Here is a 16,698-nt window from a genome sequence, read left to right on the forward strand (position 1 = left end):
ATATTATATTGACGCACAATAGCGCCGCATTCGTCGTACAGCGCATGCGCCTGGCGGCGGTGCGTCCTGGTTGGTTCCGTTTCGGTACACAAGATTGAAATAGAAACGAGTTTACGAATGGTCTTCTTATTTCAAGGATTCATATTTACTGATAATTTCGTCATACATTTAATCGTTAATAGCTGAGCTGCTTGCCGTTTTTGACCGGACAAGAAAACAGGTTTGTTTCCTCCAACTTTCCGAAGGTAGATTGTTGACACCTGTTTATGAACAAGGTGAAACATGCGCAGTAGTTTTACACTGTATATCATTATGTGAATGAGTCCCATAGAGCTTGTTCATTAATTGTAACATTGGCTTTTGTGTCTTGACCACAGTCTGTTATTGTGGAAGATCGCTCGGATATACGGTTACGCATTGTGTTGTACAACTTGAAGGGAAGTTTGGTGAAGTGGTTTAGTTTGTAACATCGTACGTGTGTAAATGTGTGTCCTTCTGCAGTACTCCAAGTGTGAGCTACAGCGTATCTGGTGAGACTGAGCTTGGCTAGCATCAGACTGGCTTGGCCGGTCCGTGCGCCAGTATGCTGGGGGCGGAAGGGGCTGAGGCCCCGGCAGGGGGGGCAGTTGAGGATGACATGGCGGACGGTGATCTGGGGGACGGGGCGGGGCTCCGGTCTGGGACCACTTCCAGGACAACTCGGCCCAGCAGGGGTAGTGTAGAGGAGCAGCTGCCCCGGTCGGGGCTCCGTAGGGGAGGCAGCCAAGGAAGCGAGGCAGCCTTCACCTGGACGTCCTGCCGAAGTCTGAATACAACGTTTAATGAGGAGCTTGAAGGGTGTCAAGCATCTCTGTGTTGGAGAGATACAGTCAGAGATACAGGTAGATATACAGGCAGACACACAAACAGAGACACGGGAGAGACAGGTAGAGACACATGAAGGGAGATACAGGTACAGACACAAGCATGAGAGGTCTTGCTACTGTTTGATATACTCTAGCAAACATGGCCATACAAACTGACTATATCCTTGGTTCACCATCAATGAAATTACCACTTTTTTGGTCAGAAACCTAATTAAATTAGGCCAGATGTGTTTCATTAACACTGTAATGTATAGCCTACTGTACACCCTGTTCTTTTGCACTTCTGGTTTGATGGTAACTGCATTTCGTTAGTGTATAATATGCACTATGTTCCTGTGTGTGTGTGTGTGTGTGTGTGTGTGTGTTGCTGACATGTGTGTTTACTCTGTGTGTGTGTGTTGCTGACATGTGTGTTTACCCTGTGTGTGTGTGTGTGTGTGTGTGTGTGTGTGTGTGTTGCTGACATGTGTGTTTACTCTGTGTGTGTGTGTGTGTGTTGCTGAGGTGTGTGTTTACCCTGTGTGTGTGTGTGTGTGTGTGTTGCTGACATGTGTGTTTACCCTGTGTGTGTGTGTGTGTGTGTGTGTGTGTGTGTGTGTGTGTTGCTGACATGTGTGTTTACCCTGTGTGTGTGTGTGTGTGTTGCTGAGGTGTGTGTTTACCCTGTGTGTGTGTGTGTTGCTGACATGTGTGTTTACCCTGTGTGTGTGTGTGTGTGTGTTGCTGAGGTGTGTGTTTACCCTGTGTGTGTGTGTGTTGCTGAGGTGTGTGTTTACCCTGTGTGTGTGTGTGTGTGTTGCTGACATGTGTGTTTACTCTGTGTGTGTGTGTGTGTGTTGCTGAGGTGTGTGTTTACCCTGTGTGTGTGTGTGTGTGTGTGTGTTGCTGACAAGAAATCAAGAGACTGAACATCTGTGTGTCAGCTGGAGAGGGTAGCTCACACACACACACTCTAACACACTCTCTCACACACTCTCTCTAACAAACTCTCTAACAAACACATTCTCTCTAACAAACACTCTCACACACATTCTCTCTCTAACAAACACTCTCTCTCTAACAAACTCTCTCACACACATTCTCTCTCTAACAAACACTCTCTCTCTAACAAACTCTCTCACACACATTTTCTCTCTAACACACACTCTCACACACTCTCTCTACCATTCTCCATCTCTAACACACACTCTCTCTACCATTCTCCATCTCTAACACACACTCTCTCTACCATTCTCTCTCTACCATTCTCTCTCTGACACATACTCTCTCTACCATTCTCTCTCTGACACATACTCTCTATACCATTCTCTCTCTCTAACACATACTCTCTCTACCATTCTCTCTCTCTAACACACACTCTCCTTGAGTTCCAGAGCCCCTGAGTGACCTGAGCAGTGAGCAGCTGAGGCACAGAGTGCAGGATCTGTCTGAGGTGAGGAACACACACACCACACACACATCTGGGGTTGGTCCTTCCCCTGATCTATGAGATCATGAGAGATACACACTTATGGAAATGTTCTTGAATATGGTCAGCTCAAGAAACATGAAACTATAGCATTTAAGTTTTACTCAATGTAAATGTGGATTATTCTTTAATGGTGAGGATAATAGTAGTATCATTATTTATGTTAGTACATCGAGACTTAGATGTTGTCTTGTCTTCACCTTGTTAAAGGAGGTAATATTACTGTTGCAGTCACTGTGCATAGTAGCTGAGATGTGGTTACTTTACACTGTGTCTGGTAGCTGAGATGTGGTTACTTTACACTGTGTCTGTTAGCTGAGATGTGGTTACTTTACACTGTGTCTGGTAGCTGAGATGTGGTTACTTTACACTGTGCCTGGTAGCTGAGATGTGGTTACTTTACACTGTGCCTGGTAGCTGAGATGTGGTTACTTTACACTGTGCCTGGTAGCTGAGATGTGGTTACTTTACACTGTGCCTGGTAGCTGAGATGTAGTTACTTTACACTGGGCCTGGTAGCTGAGATGTGGTGACTTTACACTGTGTTTGGTAAATACATTCCGTTCCTTGGCTCTGATTACCAGAATACAGTTAGAGCTGTGCTCTTCTGCAGCATGCAGCATGTCTCTGTTAGAGCTGTGCTCTTCTGCAGCATGCAGCATGTCTCTGTTAGAGCTGTGCTCTTATGCAACATGTCTCTGTTAGAGCTGTGCTCTTATGCAACATGTCTCTGTTAGAGCTGTGCTCTTCTGCAGCATGCAGCATGTCTCTGTTAGAGCTGTGCTCTTCTGCAGCATGCAACATGTCTCTGTTAGAGCTGTGCTCTTCTGCAGCATGCAGCATGTCTCTGTTAGAGCTGTGCTCTTCTGCAGCATGCAGCATGTCTCTGTTAGAGCTGTGCTCTTCTGCAGCATGTCTCTGTTAGAGCTGTGCTCTTCTGCAGCATGCAGCATGTCTCTGTTAGAGCTGTGCTCTTCTGCAGCATGTCTCTGCTGTTCTTTCTAAATTATTCAAATGTCCAGGAGGTAGCGCTACTCCGCTGTGAGCTGGAGGTGAAGCATCGACACCTTGAAGGAAAACAGGAAGCTCTGAAGATCCTGCAGGGACAGGTAACCCCCCCATCTCCTCACCTTCTCATTCATTGTAACTTAAACCACATCTCAGTATGATGTGCTGATGGGTCTCCTGCAGGCCATCCTGGACAAGGCCCTTGATCTACCCTAACCCTGACCTGTGTCTACTGTGTATCTAACCCAAACCCTGCAGGCCATCCTGGACAAAGCCCTTGATCTACCCTAACCCTGACCTGTGTCTACTGTGTATCTAACCCAAACCCTGCAGGCCATCCTGGACAAAGCCCTTGATCTACCCTAACCCTGACCTGTGTCTACTGTGTATCTAACCCAAACCCTGCAGGCCATCCTGGACAAAGCCCTTGATCTACCCTAACCCTGACCTGTGTCTACTGTGTATCTAACCCAAACCCTGCAGGCCATCCTGGACAAGGCCCTTGATCTACCCTAAGCCTGACCTGTGTCTACTGTGTATCTAACCCAAACCCTGCAGGCCATCCTGGACAAGGCCCGTTGATCTACCCTAACCCTGACCTGTGTCTACTGTGTATCTAACCCAAACCCTGCAGGCCATCCTGGACAAGGCCCTTGATCTACCCTAACCCTGACCTGTGTCTACTGTGTATCTAACCCAAACCCTGCAGGCCATCCTGGACAAAGCCACTTCGCACAGCAGGAGGTTGCAGCTGAAGAGTGAAGAGAGGACCAAGGCCTTAGAGAAGGTCTGTGTGGGTCAGGGTGGTAACTGCCAAGCCCAAGGCATCTTAAATAAAGGTTTGGTCTGTTGACATAGGGTTAGGGTTAGATACACACTACAGTCACAGGTCTGTAGATCGTAGCATACCACTAGTCCAATGTTAAAGGTAATGTTGATGTCCAATTTTAATGTTTCATTAGAGATTTATCAAAATAATTTTCCTTCCTATATTTCCCCTTGACAGGAAGTGAATGTGCTGCAGTGGGAGATCACGTTCAACCAGGCACAGTTCAAGAACTTTCAACAGTCATTGGAGCAGAAGCACAACAGGTGTGTACCACATTTTTATTATTTTAATTAGTCACTTATTATAAATCATGGAAAAGATTTCTGTAAGTTGGGTTGAAGTTATAAATGTCTTCCACTTTCACACGAGCTTACAAGGAATGGGACTCTGGGTTTGGTTTGATTGGTCAGTTAATGTGAGTCTTGTATGTGTGTGTGTGGGCAGGGTCTGCTCTGAGAACCAGGCCCTGAGTGACAGCTTGGCCGAGCAGGGGAAGGAGCTACAGGCCCTGAGGTCTGAGAATCACAGTGAGTATGACAGTGTAAAGCTCTCTTTTGGAAATCGCTTTGGATAAAAGCATCTGCTAAATGCATACTGTAAATGTAAAGTGTCCTGTGCACTAGGTGGAGAGAATAAACATGAAGTACTTCCCTAGGTACAACAAAGAGAGTAATCATTAAGTATTTCAAAATGACCGTGTGTGTGTGTGTAGCTCTCAGCCAGCAGTGTCTGGAGCTGGTGGCCACGTTGGGGGTCAGAGAGCAGAGGGCCATCCAAGGGACCAGGCTTCCCTGTGGCCAGGCAGGAGAGGCCGACACCCTGGAGGTGAGGGAGGCAGGAGAGGGGGAAACCCTGGAGGTGAGGGAGGGGGAGGAGAGGGGGAAACCCTGGAGGTGAGGGAGGGGGAGGAGAGGGGACACCCTGGAGGTGAGAGAGGGGGACACCCCGGAGGTGAGGGAGGGAGGAGAGGGGACACCCTGGAGGTGAGAGAGGGGGACACCCTGGAGGTGAGGGAGGGAGGAGAGGGGGACACCCTGGAGGTGAGGGAGGCAGGAGAGGGGGACACCCTGGAGGTGAGAGAGGGAGGAGAGGGGGACACCCTGGAGGTGAGAGAGGGAGGAGAGGGGGACGCCCTGGAGGTGAGGGAGGCAGGAGAGGGGGACACCCTGGAGGTGAGGGAGGGAGGAGAGGGGGACACCCTGGAGGTGAGGGAGGGAGGAGAGGGGGACACCCTGGAGGTGAGGGAGGGAGGAGAGGGGGACACCCTGGAGGAGGGGGGGACACCCTGGGAGAGGGAGGAAACGGGAGGGAAGGAAGGGGACACCCTGGACGTGAGGGGGGGAGGGAGAGAGGGAGGGAAGGGGACAGCCTGGAGGTGGGGGAGGGAGGGAAGGGGACACCCTGCACAGCTCTAACAGAGACATGTTGCATGCTGCAGAAGGGCACAGCTCTAACAGAGACATGCTGCAAATACATTTAAAAAGTTGTCTTTCCTCGGTTTCGTCCTTGCCTGTCCAGCCGGCGGTGTTGGGGGCGTGTCTGTGCCGTGCGGAGAAGGAGCCATGCCCTTGTGCCAGCAGAGCCAGGAAACACCTGCTGCAGCTTACACAGGAAGTATGCAACCTAGCTCTGTCCTGACTGGTGCTTTTGGTTATTTTAACTGATTGGTTCTTTCTACTGTATTTGGCCTGTAAGGGAAATAATTCTGATTGTTGTATTATGAATATCCTAAATCCTTGTGTGTGTGTAGCTGGAGTCCCAGAGCAGGAGGAGGGAAGAGGCTGTGATGGTTGCGGATGCTTTTAGAATCGCCTTTGAACAGCAGCTGCAGAGGAGGAGTGATCACTTCCTGCTTCTGGCTGACACAGACAAGAAGTTCCACTCACACAAGGCTGAAGGAAGTGTGGCTTGACTGTCATGGTCTTTCATCATTTGGCAGTGTATCCAATGTATATGCTATGTGTCTGCTAAATGAACACAATACCATTATTTGTTGTGAATATGAATCATTTTTGTGAGTCGATTTGTGTTTGTTCCAGGTGTGAATAAGAGAAACTCTGCCGGTGTGGGCCAGAGACTGAGAGCCCTGCTGCCCTCCAGCACTGAGGGCCGGAGGCTCCACTCCCCCACCGAGACCCTGCACAGCCTGCTGGACAAGGTAGCTCACAACAGGGGGCAAAGGTCACTCACACACAAGGGTCACGGTTCACTCAGTGGTAGAGGGTATAGCTCAGTTGCATTTAACTGTAGATTATGAGGTTGCAAGTTCAATTCCTTCTGTGCTTTGCTTTGGACTAAAGCAACTGTTAAATGAATACATTATTATTATGCATGTATGCTACTAGTGTCTATATTTACCATTTGCTCAATTGAACTCCATCCCTTTTGGGGCTTTGTCTCCTTGTAGTTGAATGATAAGGAGGAGGCGTTAGCCCACCAGAGGAAGGTTATCCTCATGCTTGCTCACAATGCAGACAAACTGGAGAAACGGCTGCAGAACCCCACACACCAGGACACCAGACACTGTGCTCATTCAGGTCAACACATTTTAAACCATGCCCAGCATCCATGTCAGGGAGCAACATCCGACTCAAACCTCCAACACTCCAGCACAATTTCAGGCCAAGACAGAATCAAACATATCCTAGAGTCAGGGCTTGATGCTGGTGGACCTGTTAGCAGAGAGGGGGGTAGTGGATGATGCTGGTGGACCTGTTAGCAGAGAGGGGGGTAGTGGATGATGCTGGTGGACCTGTTAGCAGAGAGGGGGGTAGTGGATGATGCTGGTGGTATACATGATTAACTCATTACTTAAACTGATGGATGGTTGTGTTGAGTCCAGTTAGCCTATGTCAAAAGCATTGTCTGTCATGTAAATGTCAGGGACATTAAATAAATGATGTATTCATCTTTCTAACTCCTTTTTAATGGAACAATTGTGTGTGTCAATAAAATCTTCACTACACTAATAAATGTGTATTCCCTCTTTTGATCACACTTGTCTGCGCGGCTTCTACAACATTACGTTCATCCAGTCAGGAATGTTAAACTACATATCCCACAAACACCTGCGCCAAAGCAAAGCGCACAGCAACTTACAAGTCTGTCGTCTGTTTCGTTCCTGTCCGATTCCAAAGTTAATGAGAGTTTTACATATTTTAGTTATAACTCGTTTGCTCCATTTTCGTGTTATAGCTGCTGTCTTAGCCGTAGCGGTTGTGCTATGCCTATCCTGGAATTTTAAATTAAAAACGCTCACCACTTTTACAGCAGGTAAGGGTGAAAGGCTAACCAGAGACTAGCTACTGTAAGATACCAGCTAACGTAACGCTATATAGCGACTTTTCCGGAAGCTACTTGTATTTTTTCAACAAATTAAATGTTGTAAAAGTCCTATACAATGTCTGGATATTGTCGATAATATGAAGCAGACAAACTTGTGGAAAATGAACCATTCACCATTTTACAGACTCAATGAGTGACCGGACGCTGGAATATTTTGTCAATGAGGGGAAGATAGAGGAGCGGGATGCTGCCGATGTGTTGTGGTCCCACGCAGCCAACAGCAGGGCCAAGATTGCTGCGGCGCTGACAGGTGCGCTTTCTAGTGTCTGGGATTAATCATGTGGGCAATGAAAGTATTTTTTTAGTGACCATTGTTGCAGCTGCTCCTCACAGCTTAATGTTTCAGGTCCTGCCCACATGATTGAGGCTGACGTACTGATGAGGGGAGGTGACTCCAGAGAACCAATCATGGCTCACCCCCCAGAGACTGACAGTGACATCACGCTGCATGATTGGCTGAAGCAGGTTGCAGCCTCCAACAAAGGGATCAAACTAGATTTCAAAAGGTACCTTCAGAGAATGTCTAATATAGAGAGAACTGCCACTCTCGGTAAACTTCCGGGTTCTGAACTGGTTGAAGTTCCATGTGAGGGCGCTAACGAGCGAGTGCAGAATGAATGGAGGTCTATGGAGCGGTACCCCTCAAAATACACTTTTCTCAGGATATCATTTTTTGTCTAGTGATTTGAATTCTGAATTCGAAAGGGGAGGCAAAAAAAATACACACTGCTGGCTGTTGGATTGTTTTAAAGTCGCCTTTCTGTTCTAAAAAGCTTTTGAAAATGTCATTGACGTCATACACATCGTGCGACCAGAGCTACTGCTTGACGGCAAGCTCTGGTCACTTACTTTTCTCGACATCGACAACACAGCTGACAGGTTAGGCTCTCCCTGTCAATACACATGCTAGAAAGAGTTTTGGCTTGCTAATGTCGTTGCTAATGTTGCTAATGCTCCGACATTCTAATTCTGCTTCGGATGCCATCAAGCGGGAGCTCTGGTCGTATCAGTCCTTCACTAACCATCAGCATTTAATCAGCATTTATTAGCAGAATGCTAGCGTGTTATGGGCAACAACGACTCACCATGTAATAAATCAAAATGACATAAGTACTGTTCATTCAACTTTCGACCTATAATCCATGTTGAACATGCACAAACTACAATCAAATCGGAGATTTTTCAACGATAATCAGACGAAAGAGACAAATTTAGCCGTTTAGCTCCATAGACTCCCATTCAACATGCACTCGCTCGCGATCACCCCCAGTGGAACTGTGGTGGAACTGCAGCCAAATTCGGTACAATGGGGCTTAATAGGGAGTGGCAAGGCTCTCCTTAAACAGGCTCTGGTACCTTTGAACTGTTTAATACTAATAGTAGTCCATAGTGGGGTGAGACATTTGGTTTGTGGCCTGGTCCAGTCTCCAGGCTGTGGCTCCCTCCATGGTGTTGCTACAACAAGTCCAGCTTCGCGGCCCGGTGTGGATCAACGCTGACATCCTCCCTGGGCCTGGGGGACAGGCTCCCCCCATGGACCCCCAGGTCTTCCTGGATGCTGTGGGCTCTGGATTGCAAGACTATGTCCTCTCACTGGGCTGGACCACAGGCTGGGTGGCTGGTACAGATAACCCAGGTAACCGATAACCTGGGTGACTCATAACCCGGGTGACAGATAACCAAAGTCACTGATAACCCAGGTGATAGATGCAAAGCACTCTGGTGAGGCCTGTTGACCGTTTTCAAGGGCTGAAGCTGATCGAATGGTATTTCAGGAGTAATTTCAAGAAGCTGCAATTTGCTAAATTAATATATTTCTGTGATGTGGTCCCCAGGGTACAGCTGGGAGATGGTGCGCCGCATGGAAGAGGTGTGTGGGGACCTCAAGCAGCCGGTCACCTTCCCGGTGAGGGCTGCCCTCTTGCCCCAGTCTGCCTCCCAGCTGCACTGGCTCCTGCAGAAGTCAGACAGGTAGGGCCTCTCCCACACCCTCCCAACCCCAGCACTACCCTCCCAGCCTCTCTCACCCCCAGCACTACCCTCCCAGCCTCTCCCAGCCCCAACACTACCCTCCCAGCCTCTCCCAGCCCCAACACTACCCTCCCAGCCTCTCCCACCCCCAGCACTACCCTCCCAGCCTCTCTCACCCCCAGCACTACCCTCCCAGCCTAACCCAGCCTCCCAGCCTCTCCCAGCCCCAACACTACCCTCCCAGCCTCTCCCAGCCCCAGCACTACCCTCCCAGCCTCTCCCAGCCCCAGCACTACCCTCCCAGCCTCTCCCAGCCCCAACACTACCCTCCCAGCCTCTCTCAGCCCCAACACTACCCTCCCAGCCTTTCCCAGCCCCAACACTACCCTCCCAGCCTCTCCCAGCCCCCAAAACTACCCTCCCAGCCTCTCCCAGCCCCAGCACTACCCTCCCAGCCTCTCCCAGCCCCAGCACTACCCTCCCAGCCTCTCCCAGCCCCAGCACTACCCTCCCAGCCTCTCCCAGCCCCAGCACTACCCTCCCAGCCTCTCCCAGCCCCAGCACTACCCTCCCAGCCTCTCCCAGCCCCAGCACTACCCTCCCAGCCTCTCCCAGCCCCAGCACTACCCTCCCAGCCTCTCCCAGCCCCAGCACTACCCTCCCAGCCTCTCCCAGCCCCAACACTACCCTCCCAGCCTCTCCCAACCCCAGCACTACCCTCCCAGCCTCTCCCAGACCCAGCACTATGCTCCCAGCCTCTCCCGGCAGACCCAGCAGGAACCATGACCCTGAAGCCTGCAGTGACTAACCCTACTGTCTCTGTGGAGGGTCTTGTGTTACATCCTCTCGTACCTCATGAGTGTTTCTGGCAGATTGTGTTGAGAGGGCAGTAAGGCGTAGTCAGCTAGCCTTAAATCCCCTTTCTGAGACACAAAACTGCTCATGCATCTGTCCCTCCTCTCCAGCCACCTGCTGCCCTTCGCTGTGTCCCCTCTGTGTGACCTCACTCTCATGTTTGCTTCACTGTCATGCACCAGGCTTCCCACGTGTGTTTGTTGTTGTGTAAAAAACATATTACTGATATGATGCTGTATCTTACTGATATGATGCTGTATCTTACTGATATCATGTTATGTGTCGCTGGTACGATGCTGACTGACTGCATTGCTCTCCTCTGGTCTCAGGTACAGTCTCACAGTGTGGACAGGCCAGACTGATGTGATTCAAGTCAACAACTTACTCACCTACAGGAAGAAGTTTGAGAAGAGCCAGATATACTATGACCTTCTGGATGTTCAAAGGTCAGAGTTCAGGGCATTGCCAGGCTACTACTAATAATCCCATTTTGTAGAGGAAAGACTGAAATTACCGTTGCTAAGAGAAATACTCTGAGAAGACTTGACGCGACCGAGCCAACAACGTCTATAGAGAAAAATGAGTCACAGCCTCCAGGGCCATGGAAAATAGCTGGAGAAACACATTCAGGCCATGTAGGACAGTGATGTTGCTATTAGCAACTCCTGTGTTGCAGCCACAGTCACAATGAGGGAGAATGTTTCCATTTAAAAAAATGTTTCACCTTGAAAAGTTTGGTCAAACAAATTCAGTTTATTAAAGCAAAGATGCACAAAAGGAAGGTTCTGTTGTTACAGCTGATGAGAGTTATATCACAGCCAGCATCTTGTATGGTTCAGCTCTGGGACATGTTTCTGTACTATTATACTCAATAATAATAACTAATAAGACTTTGGAAGTGTGCATTGTTTTTGTCTTGAATGCTGTTTGATGTTCTTTATATCCACCACATACATCTGCATTTCAGAGTAAACCATGCTGTGCAACAGCTGTGCATCTCCAACTGTAAAACCACTAATATTTCAGTGGCATGTTTTAAAATTGAACAGAATATCTATAGATGCATAAATAGTTGAAATGATTGCACATAATTTAAAAGAATAAAACCATTTATTAGAACGTGACTCTGAAGTCAGCCCTGTCGAGTATATCCTCCTTGTCACCTGGCGAGGTCAGGCGTCCAGGTCAGAATGAGAGTGAGAAGGTATATCTGCCACAGCGTCTTGAGACAATACATTTATACACTTGACAACCCTGGGCTTCAATATTAGGACTGTAGTTGACAGCAAAGCAGAGGCAAATAACTAGCTTCATGAAAGGTATTATCTCAAATCACACCGGAAGTACACAGCAACACAACGCAGAGCAAGCAGAGTTTAGTGCCCAAAGACCTCCTCAAAGTTGACCAGCTGTTGAATCTGCTCGGTCTGCATTGAGTGCCGCCTAAGCAGGGTCCTCCTGGCTTTCAGCTCCTTGGGCAGCAGGGGTGCGCAGGGCAGCAGAGGGGCGCAGGGCAGCAGGGGATTTGGCCCGCTGCTCAGCGTCTTGTTGCTCCCGCCCAGGGGCCCCGGGGCGGTGGGGCTGGCCCCGATGTCGGGAATGGGTGCGTGGGGGTTGAGCGGGGGCAGGTACCCCGGGCGGGTGTGGGAGATGTGATCCAGGAGCAGGGCCCCTGACCCCCGGCGCTCCAGTGCCCCAGGGCCCCTCCTCTCCAGGGACTCCCTGGAGCCCGACAGAGTGGAGGATCGGCTCCCCACCAGCTTGCGCTTCTCCTGCCCCCCGCCGGCTCCACACGTCCTGGCGCTGTCCTCCAGGGGGTGGCTGCCAAACTGGGGCAACTGCGAGTCAGAGCTGTAGTGGTCCATGCCAAAGTTGCGGCGTCGGACCACGTTCCTCAGGCTGCACAGCGCCAGGTGAGGCAAGCAGGAGTCTCTGTCCAGCGGTACGGCAGGGTCCCTGGGCTCCAGGCTGGGGTGTGAGGAGGAGTGAGGTTCCAGGCTGGGGTGTGAGGAGGAGTGAGGTTCCAGGCTGGGGTGTGAGGAGGAGTGAGGTTCCAGGCTGGGGTGTGAGGAGCAGTGAGGTGCGGAGGCGCTGTCGTAAGACATTTTCCTGCCCAGGCCTTTTCTCCCCCAGGCACCACTGGCCTCGCTGCCTGCCTGCTCCAGGCCTCGCTTCGGCCCTGTGGTGTCGCTGCTGTGCTGACGGGTGGGGGGGCGGCCCGGGAAGCCCAGGCTGCTGAGCCCTTCCTCCAGAGGGATGTCTAGCAGCCCCTCCTCCAGAGGGATGCCTAGCAGCCCCTCCATCAGCGAGGAGGACTGGCTGTGCTGTAGCAGGGACGATGGGCTCTTCAGCCAGGGCTCAGAGTGCAGACGCTGGAGATGGAGCAGCTTGGCCAGGCCCTGACCTCGCAGCGGACTGGGCTCGCGGGTTGGAGACTCCGGTTGGGAGTTGGTGGGACCGCAGTCCTGCAGGTCTCTGAGGCCCAGCAGAGGGCTGCCAGGCTGTGGTGAGGCACTGCCTGATGCCCCTTGGGGAGGCGTGCGGAGCTGGATGTCTGAGTGCGACATGCAGCAGGAGGCTGGTGTGTAGTGCAGGCGCTCCTCCAGGTCTGGGGGAGGGGGGACGTTGAGGTACTGCTTGGTCATCTGGCGTCCGGAGGGGAGTTTGTCAGTGGTGATGATGATCACCTCCTTGCCCTTGGCCTTGCAGGCCTCCAGCAGGACCCGCAGCGCCTCCTTGTCTCCGGCGTTGACGGCGTGGACAAGCGCCGAGGAGCCGGAGTGGTCCTCCAGGCTGGGGTCAGCTCCGCTGCCCAGCAGCAGAGTCACCACCTCTGCTCCCGCCCTCTCAAGGCAGGCGTGCATCAGGGCTGTCTTTCCTGTCTTGTCCTGGATGTTGGGGTCTGCACCACTCTCCAGCAGATACCTGCGGTCATAATAATAATGATTATTTTTATTTATAGCACTCCCGTCATTGTCAATGTGAAAAAGAAAAACCCATAACAGTAAAAATGGGCAAATAAATATACAAATTAGTGCATATGTATGCAAATATAATAACAATTGAGCTGCAGAATAAACCCTGTAACCTATAGCTATAGTTTGCTGTAACAGGTCCTCCCTTAGGTGTAGCCTAGCGCCCCCTGTGTTACCTGTAATGTACCAGGTGTAGCCGAGCGCCCCCTGTGTTACCTGTAATGTACCAGGTGTAGCCGAGCGCCCCCTGTGTTACCTGTAATGTAACAGGTGTAGCCTAGCGCCCCCTGTGTTACCTGTAATGTAACAGGTGTAGCCTAGCGCCCCTGTGTTACCTGTAATGTAACAGGTGTAGCCTAGCGCCCCCTGTGGATCACCTGCAGACTACGTACCGGACCATCCGGTGTTTGGGCACGCTTTGTGCGTCAGCATGCTGCGTCCTGCAGGCCACCATCAGCGGTGTCTCTCCGCGCTCACTGCTTTCATTGACGTAGGCTCCACCCTCCAGCAGCAGCCGCGTCAGACGCAAGCGGCTAAGGTACACGGCCTTCAGCAGGGAGTTCCCATCTGTACGCACCTCCATCCTTCCTCTGGTCTCTCCTCAGGGCTGGTCCCTCCTCTAGTCCCTCCTCTGGTCCCTCCTCTGGTCTCTCCTCTGGTCCCTCCTCTGGTCTCTTCTGGTCCCTCCTCTGGTCTCCTCTGGTCCCTCCTCTGGTCTCTCCTCTGGTCTCTCCTCTGGTCTCCTCTGGTCCCTCCTCTAGTCCCTCCTCTGGTCTCTCCTCTGGTCTCTCCTTAGGGCTGGTCCCTCCTCTAGTCCCTCTGCAAGGTTGAGCTGGTCTCAGGAATCCATCAGTTTAGCTCTGTAGGTGCACAGGCAGAGTGGCCTTAATCCCAGGCCCCGCTAGGTTCTGAAGGCTGTGTTCCTCCCAGAACTGTGTTCTCATTGCCACTGCTATGGAACAGTTCTAGGTTCTATGTGTGGATCTGAGGTTCTGGAACGTTTACTTTCGTTGGGATGGCAACACTTCAGTAGACGATGTACACACACAAGTAGCAAGGGGTGTCCCTTTTTTTAAGACATGCTTTTCATTTCAAGGTGAAATTACGTTTGAATGGTTCTTTAATCAGGTGTTACATAGAACACCTACTTAGTAATCAACTGATGTGGGGCGTGCCTATTCTGGCCTTGACTTCGGTAACCCACTTCGGTCACTAAACAAATATGACATTGACGTTCAAACACCCAGCTCTAGTCCATGCTACAGACAGTCCAAGTTTATGCTAGATAGACCCAGTTTCAGAGGGAGCAGAGTGTGATGAGTGTTTCAGAGGGAGCAGAGTAGGATGAGTGTTTCAGAGGGAGCAGAGTGTGATGAGTGTTTCAGGGAGCAGAGTGTGATGAGTGTTTCAGAGGGAGCAGAGTGTGATGAGTGTTTCAGAGGGAGCAGAGTAGGATGAGTGTTTCAGAGGGAGCAGAGTGTGATGAGTGTTTCAGAGGGAGCAGAGTAGGATGAGTGTTTCAGAGGGAGCAGAGTGTGATGAGTGTTTCAGAGGGAGCAGAGTAGGATGAGTGTTTCAGAGGGAGCAGAGTGTGATGAGTGTTTCAGGGAGCAGAGTGTGATGAGTGTTTCAGGGAGCAGAGTATGATGAGTGTTTCAGAGGGAGCAGAGTGTGATGAGTGTTTCAGAGGGAGCAGAGTGTGATGAGTGTTTCAGAGGGAGCAGAGTGTGATGAGTGTTTCAGAGGGAGCAGAGTGTGATGAGTGTTTCAGGGAGCAGAGTGTGATGAGTGTTTCAGAGGGAGCAGAGTGTGATGAGTGTTTCAGAGGGAGCAGAGTATGACGAGTGTTTCAGGGAGCAGAGTGTGATGAGTGTTTCAGAGGGAGCAGAGTGTGATGAGTGTTTCAGAGGGAGCAGAGTGTGATGAGTGTTTCAGGGAGCAGAGTGTGATGAGTGTTTCAGGGAGCAGAGTGTGATGAGTGTTTCAGAGGGAGCAGAGTGTGATGAGTGTTTCAGAGGGAGCAGAGTGTGATGAGTGTTTCAGAGGGAGCAGAGTGTGATGAGTGTTTCAGAGGGAGCAGAGTGTGATGAGTGTTTCAGAGGGAGCAGAGTGTGATGAGTGTTTCAGTGAGCAGAGTGTGGTGAGTGTTTCAGGGAGCAGAGTGTGATGAGTGTTTCAGAGGGAGCAGAGTGTGATGAGTGTTTCAGAGGGAGCAGAGTGTGATGAGTGTTTCAGAGGGAGCAGAGTGTGATGAGTGTTTCAGTGAGCAGAGTGTGGTGAGTGTTTCAGGGAGCAGAGTGTGATGAGTGTTTCAGGGGGCAGAGTATGATGAGTGTTTCAGAGGAAGCAGAGTGTGATGAGTGTTTCAGGGAGCAGAGTGTGGTGAGTGTTTCAGAGGGAGCAGAGTGGGATGAGTGTTTCAGGGAGCAGAGTGTGATGAGTGTTTCAGAGGGAGCAGAGTGTGATGAGTGTTTCAGAGGGAGCAGAGTGTGATGAGTGTTTCAGGGAGCAGAGTGTGATGAGTGTTTCAGAGGGAGCAGAGTGTGATGAGTGTTTCAGAGGGAGCAGAGTATGACGAGTGTTTCAGGGAGCAGAGTGTGATGAGTGTTTCAGGGAGCAGAGTGTGATGAGTGTTTCAGAGGGAGCAGAGTGTGATGAGTAGTTCAGAGGGAGCAGAGTGTGATGAGTGTTTCAGGGAGCAGAGTGTGATGAGTGTTTCAGAGGGAGCAGAGTGTGATGAGTGTTTCAGAGGGAGCAGAGTGTGATGAGTGTTTCAGAGGGAGCAGAGTGTGATGAGTGTTTCAGAGGGAGCAGAGTGTGATGAGTGTTTCAGAGGGAGCAGAGTGTGATGAGTGTTTCAGTGAGCAGAGTGTGGTGAGTGTTTCAGGGAGCAGAGTATGATGAGTGTTTCAGAGGAAGCAGAGTGTGATGAGTGTTTCACGGAGCAGAGTGTGATGAGTGTTTCAGGGAGCAGAGTGTGGTGAGTGTTTCAGAGGGAGCAGAGTGGGATGAGTGTTTCAGGGAGCAGAGTGTGATGAGTGTTTCAGAGGGAGCAGAGTGTGATGAGTGTTTCAGGGAGCAGAGTATGATGAGTGTTTCAGAGGGAGCAGAGTGTGATGAGTGTTTCAGGGAGCAGAGTGTGGTGAGTGTTTCAGAGGGAGCAGAGTGTGATGAGTGTTTCAGAGGGAGCAGAGTGTGATGAGTGTTTCAGAGGGAGCAGAGTGTGATGAGTGTTTCAGAGGGAGCAGAGTGTGATGAGTGTTTCAGAGGGAGCAGAGTGTGATGAGTGTTTCAGAGGGAGCAGAGTGTGATGAGTGTTTCAGAGGGAGCAGAGTGTGATGAGTGTTTCAGAGGGAGCAGAGTGTGATGAGTGTTTCAGAG

At 50.6% G+C, this 16,698-nt stretch overlaps 3 protein-coding genes across 5 annotated transcripts; 2 read left to right on the plus strand and 1 right to left on the minus strand.

The window, feature by feature from the left end:
- Positions 1-78: 78 nt before the first annotated feature.
- ccdc125 (coiled-coil domain containing 125) lies at positions 79-7,144 on the plus strand. The gene is made up of 12 exons (XM_084690112.1): positions 79-220; positions 502-881; positions 2,240-2,298; positions 3,357-3,443; positions 4,052-4,129; positions 4,349-4,434; positions 4,616-4,698; positions 4,884-4,996; positions 5,690-5,785; positions 5,922-6,072; positions 6,211-6,329; positions 6,579-7,144. The coding sequence occupies exons 2-12, from the start codon at positions 584-586 to the stop codon at positions 6,870-6,872; spliced, it is 1,464 nt and encodes a 487-aa protein (XP_084546238.1). The 5' UTR covers positions 79-220; positions 502-583; the 3' UTR covers positions 6,873-7,144.
- Positions 7,145-7,226: 82 nt separating this feature from the next.
- On the plus strand, positions 7,227-11,245 carry fam151b (family with sequence similarity 151 member B). 2 transcript variants are annotated; one of them, XM_084690113.1, is made up of 6 exons: positions 7,227-7,444; positions 7,641-7,766; positions 7,863-8,022; positions 8,941-9,152; positions 9,352-9,487; positions 10,672-11,245. In XM_084690113.1, exons 1-6 carry the CDS (start codon positions 7,312-7,314, stop codon positions 10,820-10,822), a joined length of 918 nt encoding a protein of 305 aa, XP_084546239.1. In that variant the 5' UTR covers positions 7,227-7,311; the 3' UTR covers positions 10,823-11,245. The 2 variants fall into 2 exon arrangements, with proteins under 2 accessions (XP_084546239.1, XP_084546240.1); XM_084690114.1 differs by lacking the exon at positions 7,227-7,444 and having other exon boundaries at positions 7,850-8,022.
- A 188-nt stretch (positions 11,246-11,433) lies between these two features.
- Positions 11,434-13,900, minus strand: ankrd34bb (ankyrin repeat domain 34Bb). Of its 2 annotated transcripts, XM_084690111.1 has the most exons (3): positions 13,710-13,900; positions 12,380-13,267; positions 11,434-12,295 (listed from the first exon to the last, which is right to left on the minus strand). In XM_084690111.1, exons 1-3 carry the CDS (start codon positions 13,898-13,900, stop codon positions 11,719-11,721), a joined length of 1,656 nt encoding a protein of 551 aa, XP_084546237.1. In that variant the 3' UTR covers positions 11,434-11,718. The 2 variants fall into 2 exon arrangements, with proteins under 2 accessions (XP_084546237.1, XP_084546236.1); XM_084690110.1 differs by having other exon boundaries at positions 11,434-13,267.
- Between the last annotated feature and the right edge of the window lie 2,798 nt (positions 13,901-16,698).

The sequence above is a fragment of the Hypomesus nipponensis genome, chromosome 24, assembly GCF_054491055.1.
Source record: "Hypomesus nipponensis isolate SF chromosome 24, ASM5449105v1, whole genome shotgun sequence".
Lineage (NCBI taxonomy): Eukaryota > Metazoa > Chordata > Actinopteri > Osmeriformes > Osmeridae > Hypomesus > Hypomesus nipponensis.